Source organism: Pseudophryne corroboree, chromosome 2 (assembly GCF_028390025.1).
Source record: "Pseudophryne corroboree isolate aPseCor3 chromosome 2, aPseCor3.hap2, whole genome shotgun sequence".
NCBI classification, from domain to species: domain Eukaryota; kingdom Metazoa; phylum Chordata; class Amphibia; order Anura; family Myobatrachidae; genus Pseudophryne; species Pseudophryne corroboree.
This window is the reverse complement of record NC_086445.1, coordinates 375609153-375636179: the sequence shown is the minus strand read 5'-3', so window position 1 is coordinate 375636179 and position 27027 is coordinate 375609153. Positions and strand designations below refer to the sequence as shown.

At 46.0% G+C, this 27027-nt stretch overlaps 1 protein-coding gene across 5 annotated transcripts in view; it reads left to right on the top strand.

Moving 5' to 3' along the window:
• The window catches only part of POGLUT2 (protein O-glucosyltransferase 2), a 181386-nt gene that overhangs the window by 33112 nt on the left and 121247 nt on the right, over positions 1-27027 (top strand). For 2 of the 5 annotated variants that reach the window (XM_063953206.1, XM_063953205.1), the window contains exon 2: positions 6058-6263. In XM_063953206.1, coding sequence (XP_063809276.1) covers positions 6058-6263 — 206 coding nt within the window. Of the gene's footprint in view, positions 1-6057; positions 6264-27027 lie in introns of those variants that run through there. The other 3 variants (XM_063953207.1, XM_063953209.1, XM_063953208.1) reach the window with 3 other exon arrangements.

Sequence of the window (27027 nt, the reverse complement as noted above, 5' to 3'; positions counted from 1 at the left end):
GAGGTCTGAGGATCCAAAGTTGGATCGGCTTTACTGTGATGCTTCATCAATGTGTTCCGTTACTAAACCGGTTGGGTGCGGCCTGAGAGGCCTTTTTTGGTGAGCGGGTCTAATGCTAGAGTGGCTTTCAAGAGACCAGTTGGAAATGTGGTCCGGGTATCACCTGCACATGCACCTGAATATAATCATAACGGCCAGGACTTTGTTCCTGTGGTGTCGGCTCGGTTCTCTCGCTCTAGAGGGATCAAGGTTCGGGTTCTAGGTGTAGATCCTGGTGTCCGTGCATACAGATCTCCGCGACGGGGGAGCAGTACTTGCAAGGGACGTGTTTCCAGGGGATAAGGTCAAGTTGGAAAGCTTGTCTGCTATAAGCTTTTTTGAATTAAGAGTTAGTTTCGACAACTGTATTCTTCGTGTTCTGTCCGTGTTAGTTCTGCTAGACGACTTGTCAGCAGTGGCATAAGTAAGCCGCTATGGCGGAGCTAGGAGAAGAGCGGCAATGGCAGAAGATGCACAGTTTTGCCATTGGGTGGAAAGTCTGGTAAATGCTATTTTAGCAGTCTTCGTTCCGGAGGTGAACGACTGAGAACTAGATTTCATCTGCTGACGCGATCTCCATACTGGGAGAAATTCAGTCATCATCGAGTAGTTTTCAGACGTTACAAGTCTTTGAGGAATGTCACAATTGTATTTGTTGACGTCTCGCCTCAATGAGAGGCCTCAGGGATATTGTTCCAGGCCAAGGGTCACTCAAGCTATAGCAGTGGACATCCTCGTGTCACCGTGGGTGTTTTTAGTCGGTCTATGTGGTCTCTCCGCTTTCACTTTTTCTGAAGGTGATAAACGGGAGATGAAAAACGGTTCAGGCGATCCTCTTGGACCCGGTCTTGCCAAGAAGGGTTTGCTATCCAGTTTTTTCATGTTTACTCACAGAGGATTCCTGCCCTCTTCCTCTACGTGAGGATCTGTTACGACAAGATCAGGGCGTGTTTCAAGACTTACCGCGTCTGCGTCTGACGTTGTGGCGGTTGAATGCCATATCCTAAGCTGAAAGGGTGTTCCCAGTGTAGTCATTTCCTCAATTCTTAAGACTAAGAAGAAGTAACGGCTAAGCTTTACCACCGTAGTTGGCGTAACTATGGTTTTTGGTGTGTATCCAGGAAGGCCTATGGAAGACTTTCAGCTAGGTCATTCTTATCCATACTTTGCAAACCGGTATGGATGTGAGCTTAAAGTTGGGCTCCATTTCTGTGCAGTGTAGCCTAATAATTTCTTTATAAAAATTTCTCTCTTGGAAAGGGGTTGTGCTCTTGGCTTTGACATCCGCAAGGCGGGTGTCGGAAGTGGTGGTTTTGTCTCACAAGAGCCTTGTTTGATCTTTCATGTGGTTAGAGAGGACTATAGAACTCGGTTAGTAGTTCTGCCAAGAGTGGTTTCTGGGTTTCGCAGAAATCGGTCTATTTTGATGCCGGTGGTTCCTTCTTCGGCTGGATTGCCGTCACCAAGGTCGGTGGAGACCCATTCTACTGGGAAGATGGGCTATTCCTGGGCGGATGCCCGAGGAGTCTCGGCGGTTCAAGTTTGCCGAGGGGATACTTGGTCGGGTTCAAACGCTTTTGCTATGCTCTACAAGTTTGATACCCTGGTTGAGGGGGACCTTTTGTTGGCTCAATCGGTGCTGCAGAGTCGTTCGCACTCTCCCGCCCGTTCTGGAGCTTTGGTATTGACCCCATGGTCCTTTTGAAGTCCCCAGCATCCTCTAGGACGTATAAGAAAATAGGATTTTGGTACCTACCGGTAAATCCTTTTCTCTTAGTCCGTAGAGGATGCTGGGCGCCCGTCCCAGTGCGTACTGTGTCTGCAGTTATTGTTTTGGTTACGCTCTAGTGGTGTTTTTTTCGCTGTCAGACTGTTGCTGACGATATTCTGGCCATGGCATGAGGTGTCTTATTATTGGTTGTGTTGACACACAGGTTGTGTTACATATTCTCTCAGCATGTGGCTGTGTCTTTTTCATGCCGTGGGCTGGTTTTCTATTGAATGCCACGTTCTGCGGTATGTTCGTGGTGTGAGCTGGTATGACACTCACTGTGTTTATAAATTCTTTCCTCGAAATGTCCATCTCTCCTGGGCACAGTTTTCTAACTGAGGTCTGGAGGAGGGGCATAGAGGGAGGAGCCAGTTCACACCCAGTTTAAGTCTTTATAGTGTGCCCAAGCTCCTGCGGATCCGTCTATACCCCATAGTCCTTTTGGAGTCCCCAGCATCCTCTACGGACTAAGAGAAAAGGATTTACCGGTAGGTACCAAAATCCTATTTTTTTTTTTCTATAGAAATGTACAATATATCACAAGTATGATGAGCAGGCAGGCAGCGGGCATTGGTGGCATCGGACTGAGATGCAAATTAGTGACGGAGGGCTGGGTCAGTTGATGGTGAGCGAGTTTGTAAGTCATTGGCGGTGGCAGCAGGCATCGGCGCAGGGGCAGTAGCGGGCATTGGCTTGGCGGCGGTAGGGGTCATCGGCAGGATTCGGCGGACATTATGGCTGTAGTGCCTCACCAGCCACTGACCTCACCGCATGCCACTGTTGTGGCCTTGTCTAGATGCCCACTTACTGCATTTACTTGCTCAAACTAACATTTATGAGTCCAAATTGCATCTGGATATAGACACACAATGTAAAAAGATGCTCATGCGCCAAGAAAAAAAAAGAAAGTTACAGCTGAACTCTATATAAGGCTTTAACCACTTAACTGATGATTTTTCCGCCCCCAAAAAAACACTCCGAAATTGTCGGGTTTTTTTTTTATTAGTTTTTTTGAATTAGGTGAAGAACATGAATTTAACCTTATCCAAAATGATTTTAGTTAAAAAAGAGAAATAAAAAAAATTTTCTCAGACATCCGAACATCGGTCGGGAAGATTGGTAACATCGGAACATCAGTAACATCGCAACGTTACTTTTTACCCCCAAGATAGCTTCCAGGTACACAGGGGGATCTGGGGGTGGCTTGGGGGGTTCTTTTTACACTTTCCCAGCGGCTGCCATTGTCTGCAGCTGCTGGGTGGGGGGTCCTGCTGTGCTGACCGATGAGCAATGATCAGCAGCACTGCAAACACTGAGGGAAGGATGCAGGGAGGCAGAGGGACTTTCCGGCCCCTCTGACAGCAGCAGCGGAGGGAGTTTCTCTTCCCTGCTGCTGCTAACACTGTTTATCTGACTGGTCGCATCCTGTGCGACCAGGTCAGATAAATCACTTGCTGGTGTGGTCGCATCTGATGCGACCATGCCAGGCAAGTGGTTAAGAGGGAAATGTAGCAAGCCATGCAGAGAAATACCAACCAATCATCTCCTAACTATGATTTTTCCAACTGTGGGGCATATGTGTCAAAGCTTGTAGAGAGATAAAGTGGAGAGAGATAAAGAAGTACCTTCCAATCAACTCCTGTCATTTTTCAAGCACAGCCTATAAACTGTTAGGAGCTGATTGTACTGTATCTCTCTCCACTTATCTCTCTGCAAGGCTTGATACATCTCCCCCCTAAAGGAGCAAACTCTTCAGCCATTTTGATACATGCCCAGCATGCTGATACAAGGGCCGGATCTAGGCCTACTAGCACACGGTACAAGAATGTTTGGTGCACCCCCTAGCCAACTATGGCCCTCATTCAGCTTCAGTTGCAGTTTTGCATTTTTAGCAAAACTGCAACTGGCTGTGATAGCATGCTGGGGGCCACCCAGCACAGGGCAAGGCCATCCAGCATGCAAATAACTGCCCAATGCTGCATCAACACCACTGCAACGCCACGTTGCTGCCCTGTACAGCTCACAAACACCTCTGTCAATCAGGCAGAAGCATCCCCAGAGGAAAAAACACACATGTTGGCTCCCACAGTCCAAAAAACACACACACATTGCCCGTAAAGGAAAAAAATAAAACACGATGGCCCCCCGCATAAAACACATTGGCTCCCACTGGAAAAAAAACATATATATTGGCCCGATAGGAAAAAACACAGACACAAATTGGTCGCCTGAGGAAAAAGACACACACATTGGCCTTCACAGGGAAAAAACACATACATTGTCCCCCACAGGAAGAAAAGACACACATTCGATCTGATAAGAAGAAAAAACATACACATTGTCCTCCACAGACAAAATAAAACGCCCACTCACACATTAGCCACCACAGGGGGGGAAAAACATACACATTGGCCCAGATAGGGAAAAAAAATATACACATTGTAAAAAACAGATTTGGCCTCTGCAGGAAAAAAAACCACTCACACATTAGCCACCACAGGGGAACAAAAAGATACACATTGGCCCCAGCTGGAAAACATAAAACACACCAGCCTCCCACATAAGACTGAAAAGAAAGATAGAAATACATGAACAGCCCAGCGCTTGGTGTCACCCTTAGAGTTAAAGGTACATCTACAGTATACATCCCCACCCTGAGAGGAGCCAGCCCAGATGAGAAGGGTCATTCAACTTTCAAATTTTCCAGCAAACAGGGGAAAACCTGATAGTGGAAACAGTGACCCAGAGTCACATACTTGACCTCTCTTCCCTTCCCCCTGTAAAGGCTAGGATCCTATACTGCCTGCCAGCTAACAGAGCAGCAAACAGTGGGATGCTCCCCTCCTCCTCCCTCCCCAGCCAAGTGACAGCCATCAGCTTACACTTTGTGCTGCAGTCGGAGCAGCCAATGGAAAGAGAGGAGGGCACTTACACCTACAGACACTCCAGTCCCAGGTCTTGGAGTGATGCTGCAGAAAAACACTCCACTGGTGGGGTGGATCTGCTGGTGGCAGGCTCTGTGGTTGCTGCCAGGCCCACCAGTCATGAAAAGTCCAGGCCACACTCCATTTGACTGCTCTGGTAGAATGTCCCTCGAGCAGGCTGACACTTGCAGTTAAACAACAGCTCGAGAACAACAGATTTCACCTTTCACCTTTCATTTTAGAGAGGGGTGTTTTACAAGGTGTGGATCATTGGGTCGACCATAATTAGGTCGACAGTCAGGTTGACCCCATATGTTCAATATGCAAGAGGTCGGCATGTAAAAGGTAGACACCTGAATAGGTTGACACATAAATGGTTGACACAAGTTTTTTTTATTTGTTTTTTTAGGTGCCATTTACCATTTTAAACCACATGTGACCCCAGTTATTGTACCTCTACCAATGTTCTCGGCACAGGTTACTATTCCCAATGGTCCACGTAGATGGTAAATAATGAGAGAGTTTAAAAAAACAAAATCTTGTGTCGACCATACAGGTTTAGACCATTTGAACCTGTCGACCTTTTGTATCTGTTGACCTTAAGCTCTGTCTACTTTTTACATGTTGACCTTTCGACCATGTTTACCTTATGGGGTCAACCTATATAATGTCGACCTATCATCCGGATCCCATTTTAAAAATCTTAGTTTTTGTTTTTGCCAATATTTGTTTTTTTAATTAGTTACTGTGAACCTGAATTTGCTATTTTTACATTCCATATTACTGTATGTTGCCTACCTAAAAGGGGGCATTCTGAATATAGATAGCCATTGCACTGGGCCACTGATCTGCTGCCATGATGTTGGCATATTTATTTTGTTCCCCTTTAAAGACTCTCTGATACCAGAAATACGATGTTCACAGGGCTACATACAGTATGAATAATGGTGATGGTTCTGGTGGGCTTCCCAACTACTTAACTGGGTACCTTGTGCTCACCAAGATTTCATTGGGAGTGTTCCAATTTCAAAATAACACATCAGGATTCTTCTGAAGCCCTTTCCTTTGGCACTTTATCCATCAGTGTTCATTGTGGTGATTAACTATTATTGATTTGCTTTTCCATCCTTCCTTAGCCCTGGAGATAAGGAGTTCCATTATTCCTTAGCAAACTATTTTGACAGTCAGTAAAATTATAAACGCGTTTCCTGAACTAAAGTTCACGAGTATTCTGTTCTGTCTGACGGGAGAACATAGATCCTAGTGTTTGCTGTCTGTGACAAATAACTACTAATAAGACTTTATGTTTATTTCCTTGTTTAGTTTCACTTGTTCTCCACAGAAGAACCTATTTCAAGTCCGCATTATTGCACCTACAGAGCAATATACTAGAGTGGGAGTTCAAGTACTTGACCGACAAGATGGCTCCTTCCTTGTAAGGTACAGACTGTATGCCAGCTACAAAAGCCTGCAAATTGAGATTACAGTCAACGGCAGACATGTTGCAAAGTCTCCATATTTTCTAGAAGGTATTTTATTTCCTTAGAATAACTGTGTATTGAAATGGCTCTCTGAATTCGCCAATCCAGTCTCTCTTTGAGATCCTTTCTACAGGAATTGCAGGACAGGAATTGCAGAGGTTCACAAGGTGTGCTAATGTGAGGTTTGATGGTTGGGTGACGAAACAGGAAATTGCGCAAGATTTAATGCCACCCGTGTTTGGCCAATGTGCGGGATTCTGGCCGAAGTCTGACTTTTTTTTTAAAGGGGCAATCACTTACAAGGCAAAATCATGCCTTGTAAGTGATTGCCCCTTTAAAATAACATCCGAGTTCGGCCAGAATCCTGCCCATTGAGTCAATTTGACTACTAAAAGTTATGATATTTTGTCCAAGACATGCAACATATTAAATAAAGTAGACATATTTTTAATACAAGCAAAAAATGTTTTGAAAGTTTATCCATGTATCCATCAATATAAGAAGCCATGAAATTCCTATTTCCAGATAAAATACTTTGGCTGGAGATAGGGTTTCTGTTTATCTAAAGGTACCCCAGCGGTGGCTGATGCTGACAATTACCACTGGTAGTCATCTCCTGCAACAGCTTCCCCATGCTTTCCTATACATGGGGAAGCAAGATATTGCCTATTTAACAAGGAAACTGGCACTGTCCTCTGATTACTATCACCATCTCAGTATGGCAATAGTCAGGGGAAAAATGCTTTACTACAAACATAAAGTATATTTTCCTTCTCTATTTTGTTACGTGTGTATGTATGTATGTATGTATGTATGTATATATATATATAATATATATTCTATTTTCTTCCATTAAAATTACAATTGTAAGCCCGTGCCCAGGTTTCAGGTGTTCAGTGCTGAACCGGGCATGTATACGCAGTGTCGGACTGGGGTATGAAGGGCCCACCGGGGGAATGCAGTTATAGGGGCCCATATTTAGGGGTGTGACCAGCCTATAAAGGGGGTGTGGCCAGCCTCCACAGAGGCTTGAAATGCACAATAGTCTTGTGCAGTGTAATGCAACATATCTACCATGTATAATACAAGTGCACAGTCTGGAACCTGATCCCTAGAGGAAGGAGTGGGCCCTCAGGCAGTGGGGCCCACCGGTGGTTTCCCCTTTACCCCTGTGAGCCAGTCCGACCCTGTGTATGCGCACGTAAGTTACTTCTTACCGCTGCCAGCCAGTATCACTGGAAGCTGTCATCACTCAGCTGCCCCAGTAAAATGATTTTCTATCACTGTTCTAAGTGGTGCTGGAAAATCTTTCTTTTTGACCCATATGGATAAATAAGCCCCTAGTTTTATTTATTGGGGGAAAAAATAATTGGAATTATTATTTTGCCCTAAATACTGAGTCTATTAGAGTAGTCTACTGTGTCTACTACTAGAAACAGCCTGGGTGAGTGGAAAAGACCTGCTACGATACACTGCAATAGAGACAAACATATGTTTGCTTCAACACGTTATTAGTTGATACCATCTCTAGAAATGATGTCTAGTCAAACTCATGGCCACTGTTCTATAGCCACAGCTCTACATAAGAGATGATCTTCTGTTTTGCTCCTCACAGCCTAATCTCTACTGAGAAGTTTGATAGCATACTCTTAGCTATATATAAATGAAATTTGGATAAACATTGCTTTTACCACTTACCACCTACACCTTGACCATAAGACAGCTGAACAGCATATAGATGTCCTCATCTAGCTAAATATTTGCATTGCCATTTCTCTTCTGCATGGATCCTGGTTGTCGGCCACAGCCTCTACTACATGTGCATCTGTTGGGGACCGTTAGGAGCTGTTCCCATCTGTTGGATCACAATGAGATCCAACTAAAAACCTGTGCAGTTCTAGCTGCTGTTTTCTTTCTGTCACATGAGAACTTGCCTTCCGCTGTGTAGAACAGAGCCTCCAAGTCTGCTACAGTGATTCCCTATCTGTGTGTAAAATAGTGTGTACCATAGTGGTAAAGGAGACAGACACTTATGAATATGTGTTACTATGTATTCTACATGACTTTGAATTTTTTTTTACCATATTTTGGTAACAATGTATAGTTTTCTATCACTAAGAGTGTTCTTGCTTTTATGGTCTGAATTGGATTTTAAATACCTCCACTGTTAACATTGATGGCTTCTAATCCTTGTTCATCTGCGATAGATGCTCCCAGTAGACCCAAAGGTGACTGGGGCATGGGATTGCTTGTTGACCTTCTGAGGTCCTTGCCTTGTTCTTCTTAGCATGCAGGGCTTCGCTGTGTATGCGCTGGCCCACCCCAAAGCTTTGCTGCAGATAATACCCCTTTTACACTCGCAGAAAAATCCCGGGATATTGCACGTGAACGCGCATCATCCCGGGATTCTTCTCAGTGTAAATGGGTACAGGGACAATTTCCCGGGACGAGCATCCCGGGATTTCATCCCAGGTCAAAAGCAGGGTTGAACCCGGGACCGTCCCGGGAAGCTGGGTAGTGTGAAAGGGCCCGTCCCGGGATTCACTACCCGGGACTGTTAAAAGGCCTCCGATTGGAGCTTTCATGGGCTCAGAAAAGATGATGTCATCATTCAGAGCCCTGGGGAGCGTCCTTGATGCGTGTGAGGAAGGCAGCATGGCGACCTGGACAGACCAGGAGGTGAGAGAGTTGCTGAGCATTAGGGGAGAGGAGGAAATTATGAGGCAGATCACAGGCACAGTCAAAGATGCAGTCATTTATAAAAACATCTCCAAGATGCTGCAAGCCAGGGGAATCATCCGCACCCAGCAGCAAGTGTTAAACAAAATGAAAACTCTTAAAAAGCATTTCCTTAAGGTGCATGACAACAACAGGAAAAAGAGCGGTGTTGGCCGTATCGACTGGCAGTACTATGACATGTGCGCCAATATCTTTGGAAACACAGCTATATGCAGTCCGGTGAGTCTGTCTTCCAGTTCACAGTACACTGCTACAGAAGGCACTCCAGAAGAGACACAGACAAGCAGTGACGTCTGTCCCTCATCACCGTTGTTAATTGACGACACACCTGAGGACAGCGACACATCATCCCAGCCGTCCATAAACACATCCAGAAACGACGACAGCATAACTGCAACCATTGAAGACGTCGTGGATGCTCAGACCAGTGACAGTGGGACTGTACAAAGTGCCGTCACCCCAACTTTACAGAAAAGCAGTAAGTACATGTTTAGAAATTAACACTCATAGCACAAATCCACAATTGTTAATCATCCGGTTATGTGCGTAGTATGAGTGGCCAGTGTGGCGGCAGCGTGGCGAGCGCTAATGAGCCCCTTGCAGGATCACTGCGCTCAACACGCTGCTGGCACGGTGGCACACTTTGCATTTTCTGCCCCCACGCAGGGGGGCTTTGCATTTTTAAAAAAAGTTCAATGTTGCAGAGTAGCTAGTGTATAGGTGGATTAATGCCACAAACACATGTTTGCTAACGCTGCTATTTTTATATACGCTCATTTTGTATTTCTTCTCTTCACAGTTTACACCGTACCGCCTAGAAGGAAGAAATTGAACAGAGCGGAGCAAGTGGCTAAAGCCATGTCAAATGTCCTTGTCGACCAACTCCGAGAGATGGACGCTACAATGTCCGCACAGGAGGATGCAAGGCTCGACAGGTTTCTCGAGGCAGAACGCCAAATGCATGATGCATTCCTTTCCCAAGTCATGACAATGCAGGAACGCATGAGTAGAGAGCAGTATGACCGCCACAGGGAATTGCACCAAATGAACATGGCGTTCTATGAGCGTATGACCAATACCTCAAGAGCACCAAACCAACACCACAACTCACAATACCCCCCTGAGCAGGGTTTTTCATCATTTAATCCTGGTCCATACTATGCCCCAAATACTGCACCATCTAGTGCGCCAAGCCCAGAGTTTACTGTATTGCGCAATTTGCCGTGAAACACAGTGAATTGCTTTTTTTGGTTGTTATTTGTTGTTAAATAACCACAGTGTGGTCATTGTTTATGCACAACTGTTTGTGCCTTCTTTCATTTTTTTCTATGTTCTGTTTTGTATAGTGTCTACATTAAAGCACTTTTTATTTATTTTTTACACAGTGATAATATACTGCAGGGACACTGTGGTTTATGGTGTTGTATCTACAAACCTACCAGTGTTTTTTTTTTTTTATGCCAATAAAAACTTGTTTGCAAATCCAGGCATAACATTCCCATTTGTGCATAAAGTAGACCATGTTTACAGTGTTTTCTACATTGTTTATGCATATATACACAGTTGCTGGCAATGTGTTTTTTTTGGAAAAACATAAATAATGAACCCAAAGATCAAAGGTGGAATACAAAATAAAAACATTTTCATTCACCAAACATGTTGTGCTGATTCTTAAACACTATTGTACCAGTGCTGCAAGGTTGGACGTAATAGTGTGGCGTATTTGTTCTGCAGCGGAGTTTGAGGCAGTCCCAAACAAAGCACCTTCCACATGTGGGTTTATAACCTCAGGGTCCTGCACAGTCCACTCAGGAAGGAATAGCTCATTTTGCAGTTCACAGATGTTGTGCAGTATACAGCACGCAGCTACTACATTAGGCATATTCATAAGGTCCACATCATTGCGCTTCATCAAACAACGCCATCTTCCTTTTAACCTGCCAAAGGCGTTCTCAACCACCATCCTTGCTGAACTCAGGGTGTGAGTATAGGTTTGTTGCTCTGGGGTTAACTGGACCTGTTGGGTGTAGCCTTTCATAATCCAGGGGCGTAAAGGGTATGCAGCATCCCCGATGATGTGGACAGGGATCTCCACCCCATTCACAATCTTTGCACACTCTTTGGGGTACAGCCAGCCTCCCTGCTTCTCCTCTACGATGTTGTACAGGTCAGAATTGGCAAGAACTCGGGAGTCATGAGATCGGCCTGGCCAGCCAATAAACACATCTAGGAAACTAAAGAACAGTAAAATTGAAAACAATTAGAATGTAAAACTCACACATGCAACTCATCCCACCACCCCAAAAATAAACACTTACCAATATTTGTGGTCCACAACAGCCTGTAATATGATGGAGTGCCAGCCCTTCCTATTAAAATAGTCAGCATGGTTGTCACGTGGGGCAATAATGGGGATGTGTGTCCCATCAATCGCTCCTCCACACTGCGGATAGCCTCGCTTCACAAATCCAATGATGGTATCCTGTAAGCGCTGTCCTTGTGGTAGAGATATGAAGCGCTTGTATAAGGTAGATACAATTGCTTTAGTCACCTGGTGGACTATGACACAGCAGGTGGAGATTGCAACACCGAACAAGCATGAGACTGAGCGGTACTCTCCTGGGGTAGCATACCACCACAATGCAATAGCTAATCTCCTGCGTGCCTCGATGGGTCTCCTAAGCCTGGTGGTCTGCATGTCAAGTGCTGGGGTAAGTAATTCCAGGATGTAGTTAAAGGTTGCACGAGACACACGGAAGTTAGCCATCCACTCCTCATCCTGGTAAGCTTCCACGGTCCTCATAAAGGCTTCTCCGTGCCGGCGATCTCTGGACCAAAATGAGCGGTTAGGGCCCATACTCACGCTCAGTATGATACTCATCCTGGATGATATGAAGGCTCTCCTCCTGCGCAAATATTGGCGGCGACTAGCAGCCCTATCCAGCATAAATTGCGCCCTCCTCCTCCTCATAAAATATATGTGCAGTATACTGCACAGTGTGATAAGCTGCATCATGCTGTCAGTGGCTGTATGAAACATCTGCAAAGCAGAAAGAATCATGAGCTCAGGCATACACACTGGTACTCTGTTGGCCATGACTGCAGCAATGGTGTGAGCAGGCACCACCCCTCCCTTTGTTGACTAGTGTGACCTCATCAATGTGAGCCAGAAAAGGCCATTTCTAATGACATACATGTGCATTTGCAGGGATATCCCGGGATCAGTGTAAATGGGGCTGTCCCGGGTCGATCCCAGGTCTTAGTGCAGTGTGAAAGGGGTCAGTCCCGGGAAGGCATCCCGGGACGCATCCCGGGAAGCATCCCGGGAGTGACCCGGGAGTGCGAGTGTAAAAGTGGTATAACAGTGATGCTGTATGGCTCCATACATGAAGTCACATATGGTAGGATTGAAGACTTGAGAAAATGGGTAATAAACTCCCTATCCATGCACTTTGCATACATTGCACTCTTAGTGTATGTTAACCCATTATTTGTAAATACATTCAATGTACTAATAAAGCAGTTATGTATTACCATTTGTTTATGTTCAATTGAGCTTTACAATTGGCAATAAAACAGTAATAAAATGTTAATGAATAATAACAGACTGACAGGTAAGTGGACACTACTTACGATCTGTAGACTTATATCTATATTGCATACTGTTACAGGGGTAAAAAGTTCTAAATGGACTATGCCATCATGTCACACAGCAAGATTGGCCTAGCGTTTGTTATATTAATATAGAAAGAGAACACAAGCAAGTTTTATGTGAACTGTGTAAAGGTTTGGTAATTGGATAGACTAGCTTATGGAGGTTATGTGGCTGGTTCTGGAATTTGATAAGCTTGCCTGGAGAGGTGAGGTTTCAAGGACTGTTTGGAGGCCACAAGAACATCTTGTTGTATGAGGGAGAACACTTCATAGAGAGGCAGTGTTGCAAGTATGGCGGTAAGGGGCGGGCCTGTGTACCGGTAAGACATTGCCAACCAGTACGCAGTACCGCCGCCCTGACCGCCATGCTTGCAGCCTGTGTGTGAGGCTGTGAGCTCTGCTGTGTGTGAGGTGAGGTGAGGAAAGCGCATCACCCGCCTCTCCTCCCCTCAGTGTTCAGTCCGGTCTCTGGCGACGGAGGCATGTATCTCTAATGAGTTGCCAGTTTGCTAGCCAATCAGAGCTCGTGGACAGGCAGCTGCGGCTCCTGATTGGCTGCTGGGCCGCAAGCTCTGATTGGCTCACAAACCGGCTCCTGATTGGAAATTCAAGCCGCTGGAGGCTGGACTGAGGGGCAGGAGAGGCGTGCACTGTGCTCTCCTCCCCTCACACGCGGCAGCAGCGGTGAGCAGAAAATAAGGGGTGTGCATGTTCTTGGCACTGTCTGGGGGGGGAGGGGGGTGTACCTGTACCTGGCACTGTGAAGCATATGTGTGCCTGGCACTGTGTGGCATATGTGTACCTGGCACTGTGGGGGCATATCTGCCACTGTGGGGGCATATGTGTATCTGGAACTGCACTACTGAGGGCATATGTGTGTATCTGCCACTATTGGGGGCATATGTGTATGTGGACACCCGTATGTGTATCACGCCCTCATTTTCATTGGCCACGCCCGATGTGGCATGTGACCACACCACTAAGATTTCTCTTACATCCTAGAGGATGCTGGGGACTCCGTAAGGACCATGGGGTACTTTAAGACCTTTAATGGGCATGAACTGGCTCCTCCCTCTATGCCCCTCCTCCAGACTCCAGTTAGATCCTGTGCCCAGAGGAGACTGGTCACACACTAGGGGAGCTCTACCGAGTTTCTCTAGAAAATAGACTTTGTTAGGTTTTTTATGTTCAGGGAGCACTGCTGGCAACAGACTCCCTGCTTCGTGGGACTGAGGGGAGAGAAGCAGACCTACTTCTGTGAGACTGATGGGCTCTGCTTCTTAGGCTGCTGTACACCATTAGCTCCAGAGGGTCTGAACACTGGTGTCGTCTAGCTGTTCGTTCCCAGAGCCACGCCGACGTCCTCCTCACAGAGCCGGAAGATAGAAGCCGGGTGAGTATAGGAAGAAAGAAGACTTCACAGGCAGCAGAAGACATCAGAGCTTCGGAAGGTACCGCGCAGCGGTCGCGCTGCGCGCCTTTGCTCCCGCACACACACTAGGCACTGCAAGGGTGCAGGGCGCAGGGGGGGCGCCCTGGGCAGCAAGGATTACCTCATAAAAATGACTGGCGCGCTATATACACTGCAATGCAGGGTATTTAAAACCCCCGCCAGTATAAATATTAGCGGGACCGAAGCACGCCGTCGAGGGGGCGGGGCTTCGTCCCTCAGCTCTAACCAGCGCCATTTTCTCCACAGCTTGGCTGCAGAGACGCTGCTCCCGGACCCTGCCCTGATAGCTACAAGTAACAGGGTGCAAAACGAGGGGGGGGGGGGGCTCTCAATATTTGGTGCTGATTTGATATATATATTATATATAAAATGCGCTATACAGGTCTGGGGTATTGTTATATTTCAGACTGTGGCGGCGTTGGGTGTGAGCTGGCAAACTTCCTCTCTGTCTCTCCAAAGGACCTCCTTGTGGGTCTGTCCCCTATAATTCATACGTTCAATACGTGTGTGTCGACATGTCTGAGGCGGAAGGCTATTCGAGGGAGGAAGAGAAGCAAAATGTGATAGTGACTGCGTCGGCACCGCCGACTGCTGATTGGGTAGACATGTGGAATGTTTTGAATGCAAGTGTGGCTTTATTGCATAAAAGATTGCACAAAGCTGAGTCTCAGAACCAAGCATGGAGTCAATCCATGGATATTGCTGTGTCCCATCAGGGTCCCAGAAACGTCCCTTTACCCAGATAGCAGACACTGATACCGACACGGATTCCGACTCCAGTGTCGACTATGATGAGGCGAGGTTACACCCACGGGTGGCCAAGAGTATTCAGTAAATGATTGTAGCAATAAAGGATGTATTACATATCACAGAGGACCCTTCTGTCCCTGACACAAGGGTCTGTATGTTTAAAGAGAAGAACGTGAGGTAACGTTTCCCCCATCTCATGAACTGAACGCTCTATTTGAAAAGGCTTGGGAAACTCCAGACAAGAGGCTGCAGGTTCCCAAGAGAATTATTAGGGCGTATCCTTTCTCCTCACGGGACAGGTTACGGTGGGAATCCTCTCCCTCGGTGGATAAAGCCTTGACGCGGTTATCCAAAAAAGTGGCCCTACCGTCCCCGGACACGGCGACACTAAAGGATTCGGCGGACGGCAAGCAGGAAAATCGATTTATGCGACTTACGGGAGCCCTCCTCAGACCGGCAGTTGAGTCGGCATGAGTGAGTAGCGCAATGCAGCTTGGGCAGATAACTTGTCATCTGACATGGACACCCTCGACGGGGATACTGTTCTGTTAACTTTGGGTCACATCAAAGACGCAGCGTTATGCCTAAGGGAGGCTGCAAGGGATATTGGCCTCTTGGGATCAAAGGCCAATGCCATGGCACAGCTAGGAGGTCGCTGTGGACCCGTCAATGGACTGGTGATGCTGACTCCAAGAGACTTATGGAGGCTCTGCCTTACAAAGGTGAAGTTTTGTTTGGGGATGGCCTTGCGGACCTGGTTTCCACAGCTACCGCGGGTAAGTCTTCTTTTTTGCCTTTTGTTCCCCCACAGCAAAAGAAACCGCCTCAGTACCAGATGCAGTCCTTTCGGTCTCATAAATTCAGAAAGGGGCGTGGATCGTCTTTCCTCGCCAGAGGTAGAGGAAGAGGGAAAAGAACACCAGCTACGGCTAGTTCCCAGGAGCAAAAGTCCTCTCCGGCTTCTGCCAAATCCACCGCATGACGCTGGGGCTCCCCTGCGGGAGTCCGCACTGGTGGGGGCACGTCTTCGGCTCTTCAGCCAGGTCTGGGTTCAGTCAGACCTGGATCCTTGGGTGCTAGGAATTGTGACCCAAGGGTACAAACTGGAGTTCGAAGACGTGCCTCCACACCGATTTTTCAAATTGGCCTAACCAGGTTCTCTCCCAGAGAGAACAATAGTTTCAGCGGCAATACAAAAGCTGTGTCAACAGCAAGTGATTATCATGGTTCCCCGGTTACAACAGGGGAAGGGGTTTTATTCAACTCTATTCGTGGTCCCGAAGCCGGATGGCTCGGTCAGACCGATTCTAAACCTAAAATCCCTAAACCTGTATTTTCGGAGATTCAAATTCAAGATGGAATCTCTCCGAGCGGTGATCTCCAGTCTGGACGGGGGGGAGTTTATGGTCTCACTGGACATAAAGGATGCATACCTTCATGTCCCTATATACCCTTCTCATCAGGCGTTCCTGAGATTCGCTGTGCAGGATTGTCATTACCAATTTCAGACGTTGCCGTTTGGGCTTTCCACGGCCCCGAGGATTTTCACCAAGGTAATGGCAGAAATAATGGTGCTCCTGCGCAGGCAGGGGGTCACAATTATCCCGTACTTGGACGATCTCCTGATAAAAGCGAGATCAAGAGAACAATTACTGAAAAATGTGGAGCTCTCTCTGAGGGTGCTACAACAACACGGCTGGCTTCTAAATTTGCAAAAGTCGCAGTTGGTTCCGACAACTCGGCTGTCGTTCTTGGGCATGATTCTGGATACGGAAAGACAGAGGGTTTTTCTTCCAGTGGAAAAAGCTCAGGAAATCCAGAACATGGTCAAGGATCTGCTAAAACCAAAAAGAGTATCGATTCATCAATGCACTCGAGTGTTGGTAAAGATGGTGGCGGCCTACGAGGCCATTCCGTTTGGCAGGTTTCATGCAAGAGCTTTTCAGTGGGACCTACTGAACAAGTGGTCAGGGTCCCATCTCCAAATGCATCGGTTAATATGCCTGTCCCCCAGGGCCAGGATCTCTCTCCTGTGGCGGCTCCAGGGGGCTCACCTTCTAGAGGGTCGCAGGTTCGGAATTCAGGATTGGGTTCTCGTGACCACGGACGCAAGCCTCCGAGGATGGGGAGCGGTCACACAGGGAATAAACTTTCAGGGAATATGGTCAAGCCAGGAGGCTTGTCTGCACATAAATGTGCTGGAATTAAGGGCCATATACAACGGCCTGAGGCAGGCGGAGCACTTTCTTCGCAACCTACCGGTTCTGATCCAGTCAGACAACGTCACAGCCGTGGCGCATGTAAACCGACAAGGCGGAACAAGGAGCAGAGCAGCAATGGCAGAAGCCACCAGGATTCTTCGCTGGGCGGAAAATCACGTGAGCGCCCTGTCAGCAGTATTCATTCCAGGAGTGGACAACTGGGAAGCAGACTTCCTCAGCAGACACGATCTCCATCCAGGAGAGTGGGGACTTCATCAAGAGGTCTTTGCAGAAGTGACAAGTTGCTGGGGACTCCCTCAAATAAACATGATGGCGTCACGCCTCAACAAGAAGCTTCAGACGTATTGTTCAAGGTCAAGGGACCCTCAGGCGATAGCAGTGGACGCGCTGGTAACACCATGGGTGTATCAGGCGGTCTATGTGTTCCCTCCACTTCCACTCATCTCAAAAATATTGAGAATCATAAGAAGAACAAAGGTTCAGACGATACTCATTGTTCCAGATTTGCCTCGGAGGGCCTGGTATCCAGATCTTCAGGAAATGCTCACGGAAGATCCTTGGCCTCTTCCTCTCAGAGAGGACCTGTTACAACAGGGGCCGTGTGTGTTCCAGGACTTTCCGCGATTATGTTTGACGGCATGGCGGTTGAACAACAGATTCTAGCTAGGAAAGGTATTCCAGGGGAAGTCATCCCTACTCTACTTAAAGCTAGGAAGGAGGTAACGGCGAAGCACTATCACCGTATCTGGAGGAAGTATGTGTCTTGGTGTGAATCCAAGAATGCTCCTACGGAGGATTTCCAGCTGGGTCGTTTTCTCCATTTTCTACAGACAGGAGTGGATATGGGCTTGAAGTTAGGCTCCATTAAGGTGCAGATTTCTGCCTTATCAATATTCTTTCAGAAGGAATTGGCTTCTCTTCCAGAAGTACAGACTTTTGTGAAGGGAGTACTGCACATCCAACCTCCTTTTGTGCCCCCAGTGGCACCGTGGGACCTTAACGTGGTGGTACAGTTCCTTAAATCACATTGGTTTGAACCTCTTCAAACTGTTGACTTGAAATTTCTCACTTGGAAAGTGGTCATGTTATTGGCCTTGGCTTCGGCAAGGCGGGTGTCAGAATTGGCGGCCTTGTCTCACAAGAGCCCCTATCTGATTTTCAATGTAGATAGAGCGGAATTGAGAACTCGTCCTCAATTTCTACCCAAGGTGGTTTCGTCGTTTCACATGAACCAACCTATTGTGGTGCTGGTGGCTACGGATGTCTTGGAGGATTCCAAGTCCCTTGATGTGGTCAGGGCGTTAAAAATCTATGTAGCCAGAACGGCTCGTATTAGGAAAACAGAGGCACTGTTTGTCCTATATGCGGCCAACAAGATTTGCGCGCCTGCTTCCAAGCAGACTATTGCACGCTGGATCTGTAACACGATTCAGCAGGCTCATTCTACGGCTGGATTGCCGTTACCAAAATCGGTAAAGGCCCATTCCACTAGGAAGGTAGGTTCTTCTTGGGCGGCTGCCCGTGGTGTCTCGACGTTGCAGCTTTGCCGAGCGGCTACTTGGTCGGGTTCAAACACTTTTGCTAAATTCTATAAGTTTGATACCCTGGCTGATGAGGACCTCATGTTTGCTGAATCGGTGCTGCAGAGTCATCCGCACTCTCCCGCCCGGTCTGGAGCTTTGGTATAAACCCCATGGTCCTTATGGAGTCCCCAGCATCCTCTAGGACGTAAGAGAAAATAAGATTTTAAACCTACCGGTAAATCTTTTTCTCCTAGTCCGTAGAGGATGCTGGGCGCCCGTCCCAGTGCGGACTGAAATCTGCAATAATTGTACATAGTTATTGATAAGGTACACACACGTTGTGTTGCTGTTGAAATCAGGCTGTTGCTGGTTTCTGTTGTTGCTCATACTGTTAACTGGTTTACTTATATACCATGTTGTACAGTGTGTTTATGGTGTGAGCTGGTATGTGTCCCACCCTTGATTAACAAAATCCTTTTCCTCGAAATGTCCGTCTCCTCTGGGCACAGTTCCTATAACTGGAGTCTGGAGGAGGGGCATAGAGGGAGGAGCCAGTTCACGCCCATTAAAGGTCTTAAAGTGCCCATGTCTCCTGCGGAGCCAGTCTATATCCCATGGTCCTTACGGAGTCCCCAGCATCCTCTACGGACTAGGAGAAAAAGATTTACCGGTAGGTATAAAATCTTGTTTTTTTGTCTACTTGCACCACTGTATAGAGGGTGCAGCCCAATAGAAATGCTGTAATAGTGAATGGGACCAGGTAATGAGAGTGGATGAAAGACTCAGAGTGAGGTTGTCAATCTGGGAAATACTTTCAGATGTATGGACTGAGTGAGCGGTGCAGCAGTAGATGATCATCATCAGTCTAGCTGCTGCATCAGAATACTTTGTATGTGTGAAGTCTAGTTATGGGAAGACCAGTAAGAACTCCAAAGCTAAAATCTGCAAATGTCACAACAACTGGGATTTGTACTGAAATGACCACTGAAGACGCCTGAAATCCACTGCTTGTGTATGAAAAAGAAACTATCTGAGACAAAACTGCCGATGAGCGACCTTCTGATAAAAACGCAGCATGGGCGTTGGAAGTAAGATGCCGGAGCCATTGTAACTATGTACCGAATCTCAGTCGCAAGCTGTGACAGGCCTAAGTTAGAGTGCCCACCTCCAGTTACCACCCACAAACGCTACCTGTCTGTCACTCACTTTGCGAGTAAATCCACACTGTGACCACCATGGCAAGACCATTGTAACACATACACACTGCAGCTTATACGCAGCAGCAAAAATCGCTCTGTTGCGTACATCGACATCCGTCCATCTCTGCTTCAGGACCTCTGTCTGTTATTACCCAGTTTTTTTTTTATTACTGTTAGGTTTGTTCCCAATTGTGAAGTGCAATAAAAACCATGTTTTCACGATTTAAGTAAATGTTAATAAATAAATAACTGTAGGATGTGACTTTGCTGAATCTTAATGGTTGTATTTTCCCAGAACACAACACATAGGCCAGTATTTACTAATATTCGTGTTTGTGTCGGTTTGTGTAGTGTTTAAACTCGTCTTGTATCGGGTGCATTTTCATGCAACCTTTTGAAACTATATACGCCAAGTTACTAAGCATTCGAGTTTATTGTTTTCGTGTTTTCCGATGTCGATGCCAGTCGTTTTTTTTTGGCACATTTACGGCCGTCATTGTCGTTTGCGTACGTGTTTGTGTTGTTTTTGCTGGGTTTCTTTCTAAGTTAAACGCGGCAGGTTTTTTTTTCTTCCCGCGGCCGCATTTTCACTTTTAGTTTCGGTTTTCATCCCCGTTCGTGATTGGTTGTGTTTCAGATGGTAGGAGTGTCTGTGCGCAACCATATAAATACGCCCCAAACCGTCCGCACCTCGTGGGTTTAGTTAGTGGTGAGGAGAGAGGTTGTGCAGTGGAGTTTGGTGAGTAGTGTTTGTTTGGAGGAGTATTTTTTGCGAGTTCTGAGTGTTGTATTGTGTTTGAAAGTAGTTTTGTCATTCTTGTTGTCTTGTATTTTTTGGTTTTGTCTCAATTTTTGTCCAAGTTTTTTTTATTTATAGTCCCTTGTCAGAGTGTGTGTGTGTGTGTGTGTGTGTGTGTGTGTGTGTGTGTGTGTGTGTGTGTTTAGTGTAGTGGTAGCGGAGAAGTGTTTTGTTTTGTCTTTTTTTTTTCTGTGTTGTTTAGTCACACAATTATGTGTGACTCAGAGGTGGCTGAGGTGAGTGAGGTGGAGGGTGTTAGTGAGGGGGAGGAGGTTTGTCAGGTGGAGGAGGTGAGGGTTAGGGAGGTGGAGGAGGTTGGTGAGGTTGCTGCAGCAGCCTCAAGTGACAGTGATAGTGACAGTCAGATAGCTCCGCAGCCACGCACCACTACTAAGACTGGGCGGAATGTAAAGTTTAGTTATGCAGAAAATGTGGCATTGGTGCGGGAGCTGATGAAGTATCAGCGGCAGCTATTTGGGCCTGAGTCCGCCAAGGTGCCAACACGGAAGAAGACTGTGTTGTGGGCGAAAGTAGTTGCTGCTGTAAATAGTGAGGGGGTGGTGAAGCGGACGGAGGACACGTGCCGCAAACGGTACTATGACATAAAGCGACGTGTCAAGTCCAAAATGGCCAAGGAGGCGAAGTCGGCTCGCAAAACCGGTGGTGGTCCGCCCTTTATTGCCACATATCTGGACTATGAGGAGCCCATGCGGACTATAATCCCTCCAGAAGTAGTGTCTGCAACCCATGTCCGGGATTCCGATCGCCCCAGGAAGGATGGTGAGCATGTGTATTTGCCTTAACATTCTATGACATTACTTCTGGCTTACTGTACATTTTAAATGTGTGTCATGTAACGTTGCATATTACTCCCATCTTCAAGTGTGCGTCATCAAATACATTGTTTTGGGTCATGGTTCATTCAAAAGTCAATGTAACGTCTTACTTGCTTGTATGTCATGTGGTTTTTGGACAGTACATTTTCCATGTGTAGTTTGGACTTGGTGTGTCATTGAATTGTCCAGCAATAATGTTTTACTTTTGCACATTGTACATTTTGAAAGTTGGACTATGTTTTTTTTATTCTGTTATCAATGTGCAATGTTTCCAAATCAGTGGTTGATATGTTAGAGGCTGGAGTAGTACAAAGTGTCTTTGAAGGCAGTTACATGTATAATTTCATTAGTACTCAATGTAATATTGTTTAAGTCAAGGCCACTATTTGCTGGTTCATTTTGAGTCTGTATTTGTACACTGACACAACAACTGCAGACTTAGTTACCTTACTGTTTTTTTTGTTTAATTTTTTTAAATTTTTGTTGGCCTCATATTGTGTTAATGTGTGTTTGGAGTGCCACATCACAGACCTATTTCTATATCGCATCTGTATTTTTTTTCCATTTTATTTGAAAATGAAGCTGTGTGTGTTTTGGCTTGTTAGTGTATGTTTTTGGAATTGTGTCCTATGTCTGTGTCCTGTATATGATTCCCTGTGTTGCACTTTCCATAGTGCATATGGCTATTGGACAATGTTTTGGGTTTGTTATTGTGCTTTTTGTGTTTAATGTCCTTATTTTTAGATTCATAATAAAACATCCATTTTTTAAAGATGTAATGTTTATAAGCATAATGGGTGGATGTATTAACAATAGCATGAATAAATTTTTTTTTTTTTGATTTACAGTGTTGAAAAAAAGCAGTACTGGTCGTCCTACAGTCACTCCCATCACATCTGATGATGATGACGCTGCGGAAGCAGGTAAAGTGTCCATTGTAGTATAGGTTAGGTTTGTAAATGAATGGCCATAACAAAATGTCACTTTCAATACTAGGTCCATCCAAAGAAGTCTTAAGCAGCAGAAGGCGCACTTCTGGAACACACCACAAAAAACATCTGCCAGCAAAGAAAGCAAGGTCTGATGTCCAGGGCCAACCACAGCAGGCTACTCCGCCACGAAGATTATCTACTGTTTGTTCGGTGCCCTCACTCCAAATTTTGGACACACCTCCAAGACGACAACCACACTCCCCTCATCTTGATTGTGAGTAACAAACTGTGATAACAATTAAAAATGTCAGAACTTTAAAAAACCATTTACTTAAACTCATTAAGTAAATACCCATCAAAATGTGCTATACTTACCCAAATCAGTAAAACATGAAATGTAAACCAAACAAAATGGCCTACACAACATCCAGTAAAGATATGTATGTCCACTTCAGCCATACAGTAGCACATTGTGTGGAAGATGCTGCAACAGAAACTCATGTGTAAGCTTTGCAAATAGTAAGGTTGTTAGAATCATTTACACATGTGTGCTTGTCCTAACATTGCCAACTGCATACAAAAACATTACTATGTTTTGGTTGGAGACACTATAAGGCAACACATTATGGATTACAATGTGTTTTTAGGCAGGAGTATGTCTGATGTACCATACAACTCATGTGTTTGCTTTCAGAATGAAGTAACCAGACACATTTGCCACAAACAGGCATACTGTATGTATGTATTTAAGTAATGAGTGATGATGTTGCTAGGCCGGAAATCTGAAAGCACCAGTCCATTACATGTGTTCCATGTTTAGTGCTTTGTACCAATGTATTAAACATATGGATAAGTAACAGATAAATGTTTTTAATTTCAGCTTCTAGTCCTGGTACCAGCATCCCTCCGCAACAACAGCAACACAGTGACATGGATGACACAATCATGTTAGAAATGCATCCAGTAAGCGAAGGAATCAGCCCCCCAGCACCTGTGAGTACTCCCCCACAGCAAAGCACACCACCAACCCAACACAGCCCAACAACACCAGTAACACAAGGCCCTGATCAAGTGTTCTTGACCATTTGGGCTAGACAGCAGGCCACTAATGAAGATTGCCTGCGTAGGCAGACCAAAATGTTTGCAAGCCTACCATCTCACCTCAGACGAATCAGCAGAAATCTGAGTAGACAAAATGAAACAAACACAAGAATAGCAAATACCATGGAAATCATACGTGCGCAGACATTACATATGTCATGGGCAACTTACAGCGCATAATGGAAGAACAGCACAGACAACAGCAAAGCTATATAAACATTTTAGAAAGCAATCAAATGATCAATGAATCCATGTCCAGAATTGTAGACAATCAAAATGCTGCAACACGTGAACTCAATGCCACCCTCAGTAACCTCAATGAAACACTCAGATCCCTGCAGCAACAGCAAACAAGCAGCAGTTCTGGTACGACTACTCCAAATGTAACGCCAGTGTCATCACCACCAAGGCGCTCCACCAGAGCACGCCAACACGACAGTGGTAAAGGCAAAGGCCAGGACAAGCAACCACCCAAATAAACATAAAAAAAAAACACACCCATTTCTTTAAAGAGAAGAGAAACAAAACACTTACCAAGTGTATGATTAACAGAATATATATAACACTTAGCTCCTTGACAATTTGTACAACATCATTAATTATAACTGGTACAAACAACAAAAGGAATTTTGTACACACATTTCTTCTTTATCATCTTTGTATTTTTTGTTAGCAGGAAACTGTTGTTTGAGCTGCACATAGATGTTAGCATGCAGAAAGCAGACCACTTGATTTTTTTCTAATCATTACTCTTTCTAGATTCTAATCATTCTTTGAGCCAGCAGACAGACTAATTGGCAGCCAGGCAGATTGTCTTAAGCAGGCAGAAAGCACACCACTTGATTTTTTTCTAATCATTACTCTTTCTAGATTCTAATCATTCTTTGAGCCAGCAGACAGACTAATTGGCAGCCAGGCAGATTCATCCATGACCAATACAATTTACAATGTGAATTGTAACTGTTTTACATTTCTTCTCTAGACGAATTGACAAGAAAAACACAATTGAGTTGGCTAAAAGTGTCCTAATATGTTGGGAGTAATATTTAGATAATTCAGTCCGAAAATGACTGACATTATTGTTGTGCCATGTTTGTGTGTGTTAAAAATAAGTAATCAGATTTAAAAACATGATGCAGAAACAACAACATTTGAAATATTTGAAAGTTGAACACAAATGTGTGTAATAATGGATATATGTTGTTAAATGTGTATTGCCTTACAAATCTACAATTTTTGGCCAGCAAACATAAGGAAATAAATTATTTTGCATGAGAGAAGTTTGTGTCCCTTTTATAGGCATCCTAATTCAAGTTAGAATGATTTGTAAGTGTCAACACATGTAAACACGGCTGAAAAAACAGGTCTATTTTTTTGCCGCTTTTTTTACCGATTCGCAAAAAAATACGACCGCAATTGAGCACTCGGAGACTAACACCCAAATACGAATGAATAGTGAATTCCCGTATTGTATGAAATAACCGATGGTCTATTCATTCGTATTTCGGAACTTTGCCAATCAAACCATTACGAATAGTCCAAACACTGCAGAGATTGGTGCTTAGTGAATTCCCGGATTGGGACTTAGAAAAAAAACAACACAAATCGGACAAACTCGAATTCTTAGTAAATATTGGCCATAGAATGGGTAAATCTTTCATTCCATATTTGCACCATGAGACTTTTGGGGCTATTCAGAGATGGACGTAGCCGTGCAGCAGCGTCCTTCTGGTCTGCGCGCACACACTGGCATCAGTGCGCATGTGCAACCGTAACCATGTGATCGCATCCCGGAAGCCGTGGGTGTCCGGATGGGGGCTGCACCGCGGCTTTTACTAGGGCACAGTCCGGACAACGCAGGCATGTGCAGACTGTTTTCAGGGGCGGCTGCGTGACATCACATGCAGTCGCTCCAATCAAAAAAATGCAGTTGGACCGCAAGACAGGGGTCAACCTTAAATCGATGCATCGCAGGGTGGCGCCACTTTATATCCCTCTTGGGGGTCCACGACCCCTCTGGAGGGAGACGCGCGCCACCGTGCCCACACCGCGGCGAGCGCAGCGAGCCCGCAAGGGGCTCATTTGCGCTTGCCATGCTGTCGGTATGCCGGCGGTCGGGATTCCAGCGCCGGCATGCTGGTCGCCGGGAGCCCGGCCGCCGACATACAATAATACACCCGCTGAAAGGGCATTCAACCTCCAAAAGATAGTCTGTTTACTTTGGATATATGTCTATGCCATAACAAAGGGTATTTTTTTGTTTTATGTTTTTTTTTCTTATTGTCTACCGCTGTAGAGGAAATTTTTTTGACAGCTTCAGATTTGCCCACTTCATCGTTATCGCTTCGGATTACTCTGTATTTTGAATGTGAGTTATGCTCTTCCTTGCTTGCGCTAATAATCATGGACACTGGGGGTAATTCAGAGTTGATCGCAGCAACAAATTTGTTAGCAGTTGGGCTAAACCATGGGCCTAATTCAGACCTGATCGTAGCAGCAACTTTGTTAGTACATGAGCAAAACGGTGGGGGCAATTCAGACCTGATCGCTCGCTAGCGTTTTTTTTTTTGCAGCGCTGCAATCAGGTCCGAACTGCGCATCCGTATGCATCACAATGCACAGGGGCGTCACACGGGTACAAAGCAGATCGTTGCTGTGCGATGGGTTTTACAAAAAATCCATTCGCACAGCCCATCGATAGCGTTTGCAGGGTGGGTGTCAGATGTCAATTCTGGCCTTGGACAGGCTGAAGTGATCGCAGCGGCTGAGTAAGTTGTGGGCAACTCAGAAACTGCACAAAGTTTTTTGTGTACCGCTCGGCCGCACATGCGATCGCACAGTTGCACAGCTAAAATACATTCCCCGGTGGGCAGCGACTATGCGAACGCAGGACTGTAAAAACCAGCTAGCGAGCGATCAGGTCTGAATTACCCCCCATGTGCACTGCAGATATAACATGTGCAGAGAGAGTTAGATTTGGGTGGAGTGTGTTCAATCTGAAATTTAAATTGCACTATAAAAATAAAGCAGCTAGTATATGTACCCCGCACAGAAACAATATAGCACACACCCAAATCTAACTCTCTCTGCACATGTTATATTTGCCCCCCCCCCTGCCGTGCACATGGGGGGTCATTCATCGTAGCCCTGCAAAATTTAGACGCCAAGCACAGGGCTATCCCGCCCCGCATGTCAGTGCCGCCCCGCGCAGAAGTGCAAAAGCATCGCACAGCGGCGATGCATTTGCACTTTAGGAGTAGCTCCCGGCCAGCGCAGCTTTAGCGTGCTGGCCGGGAGCTACTCGTTGCTCCCCGGCCCGCAGCAGCTGCGTGTGACATCACGTAGCCGCTCCGGCCCGCCCCCCCATGCAGGCCGGCCACGCCCACAAAACGGCGGTCAAACGCCGCCGTTTCGTCCCCGCCCAGCGACCGCCTCAACCTGTCAATCAGGCAGAGGCGATCGTACCGCAGCGACGGCCTTCGGCCGTCTGGCATGCGCCGGCACACTTGTGACCTGATCGCATCACTTCGATAAACTGCAGCGCGCGATCGGGTCAGAATGGCAAAACCGTGGGGGTCAATCTGCTAACAAAGTTGCTGCTACG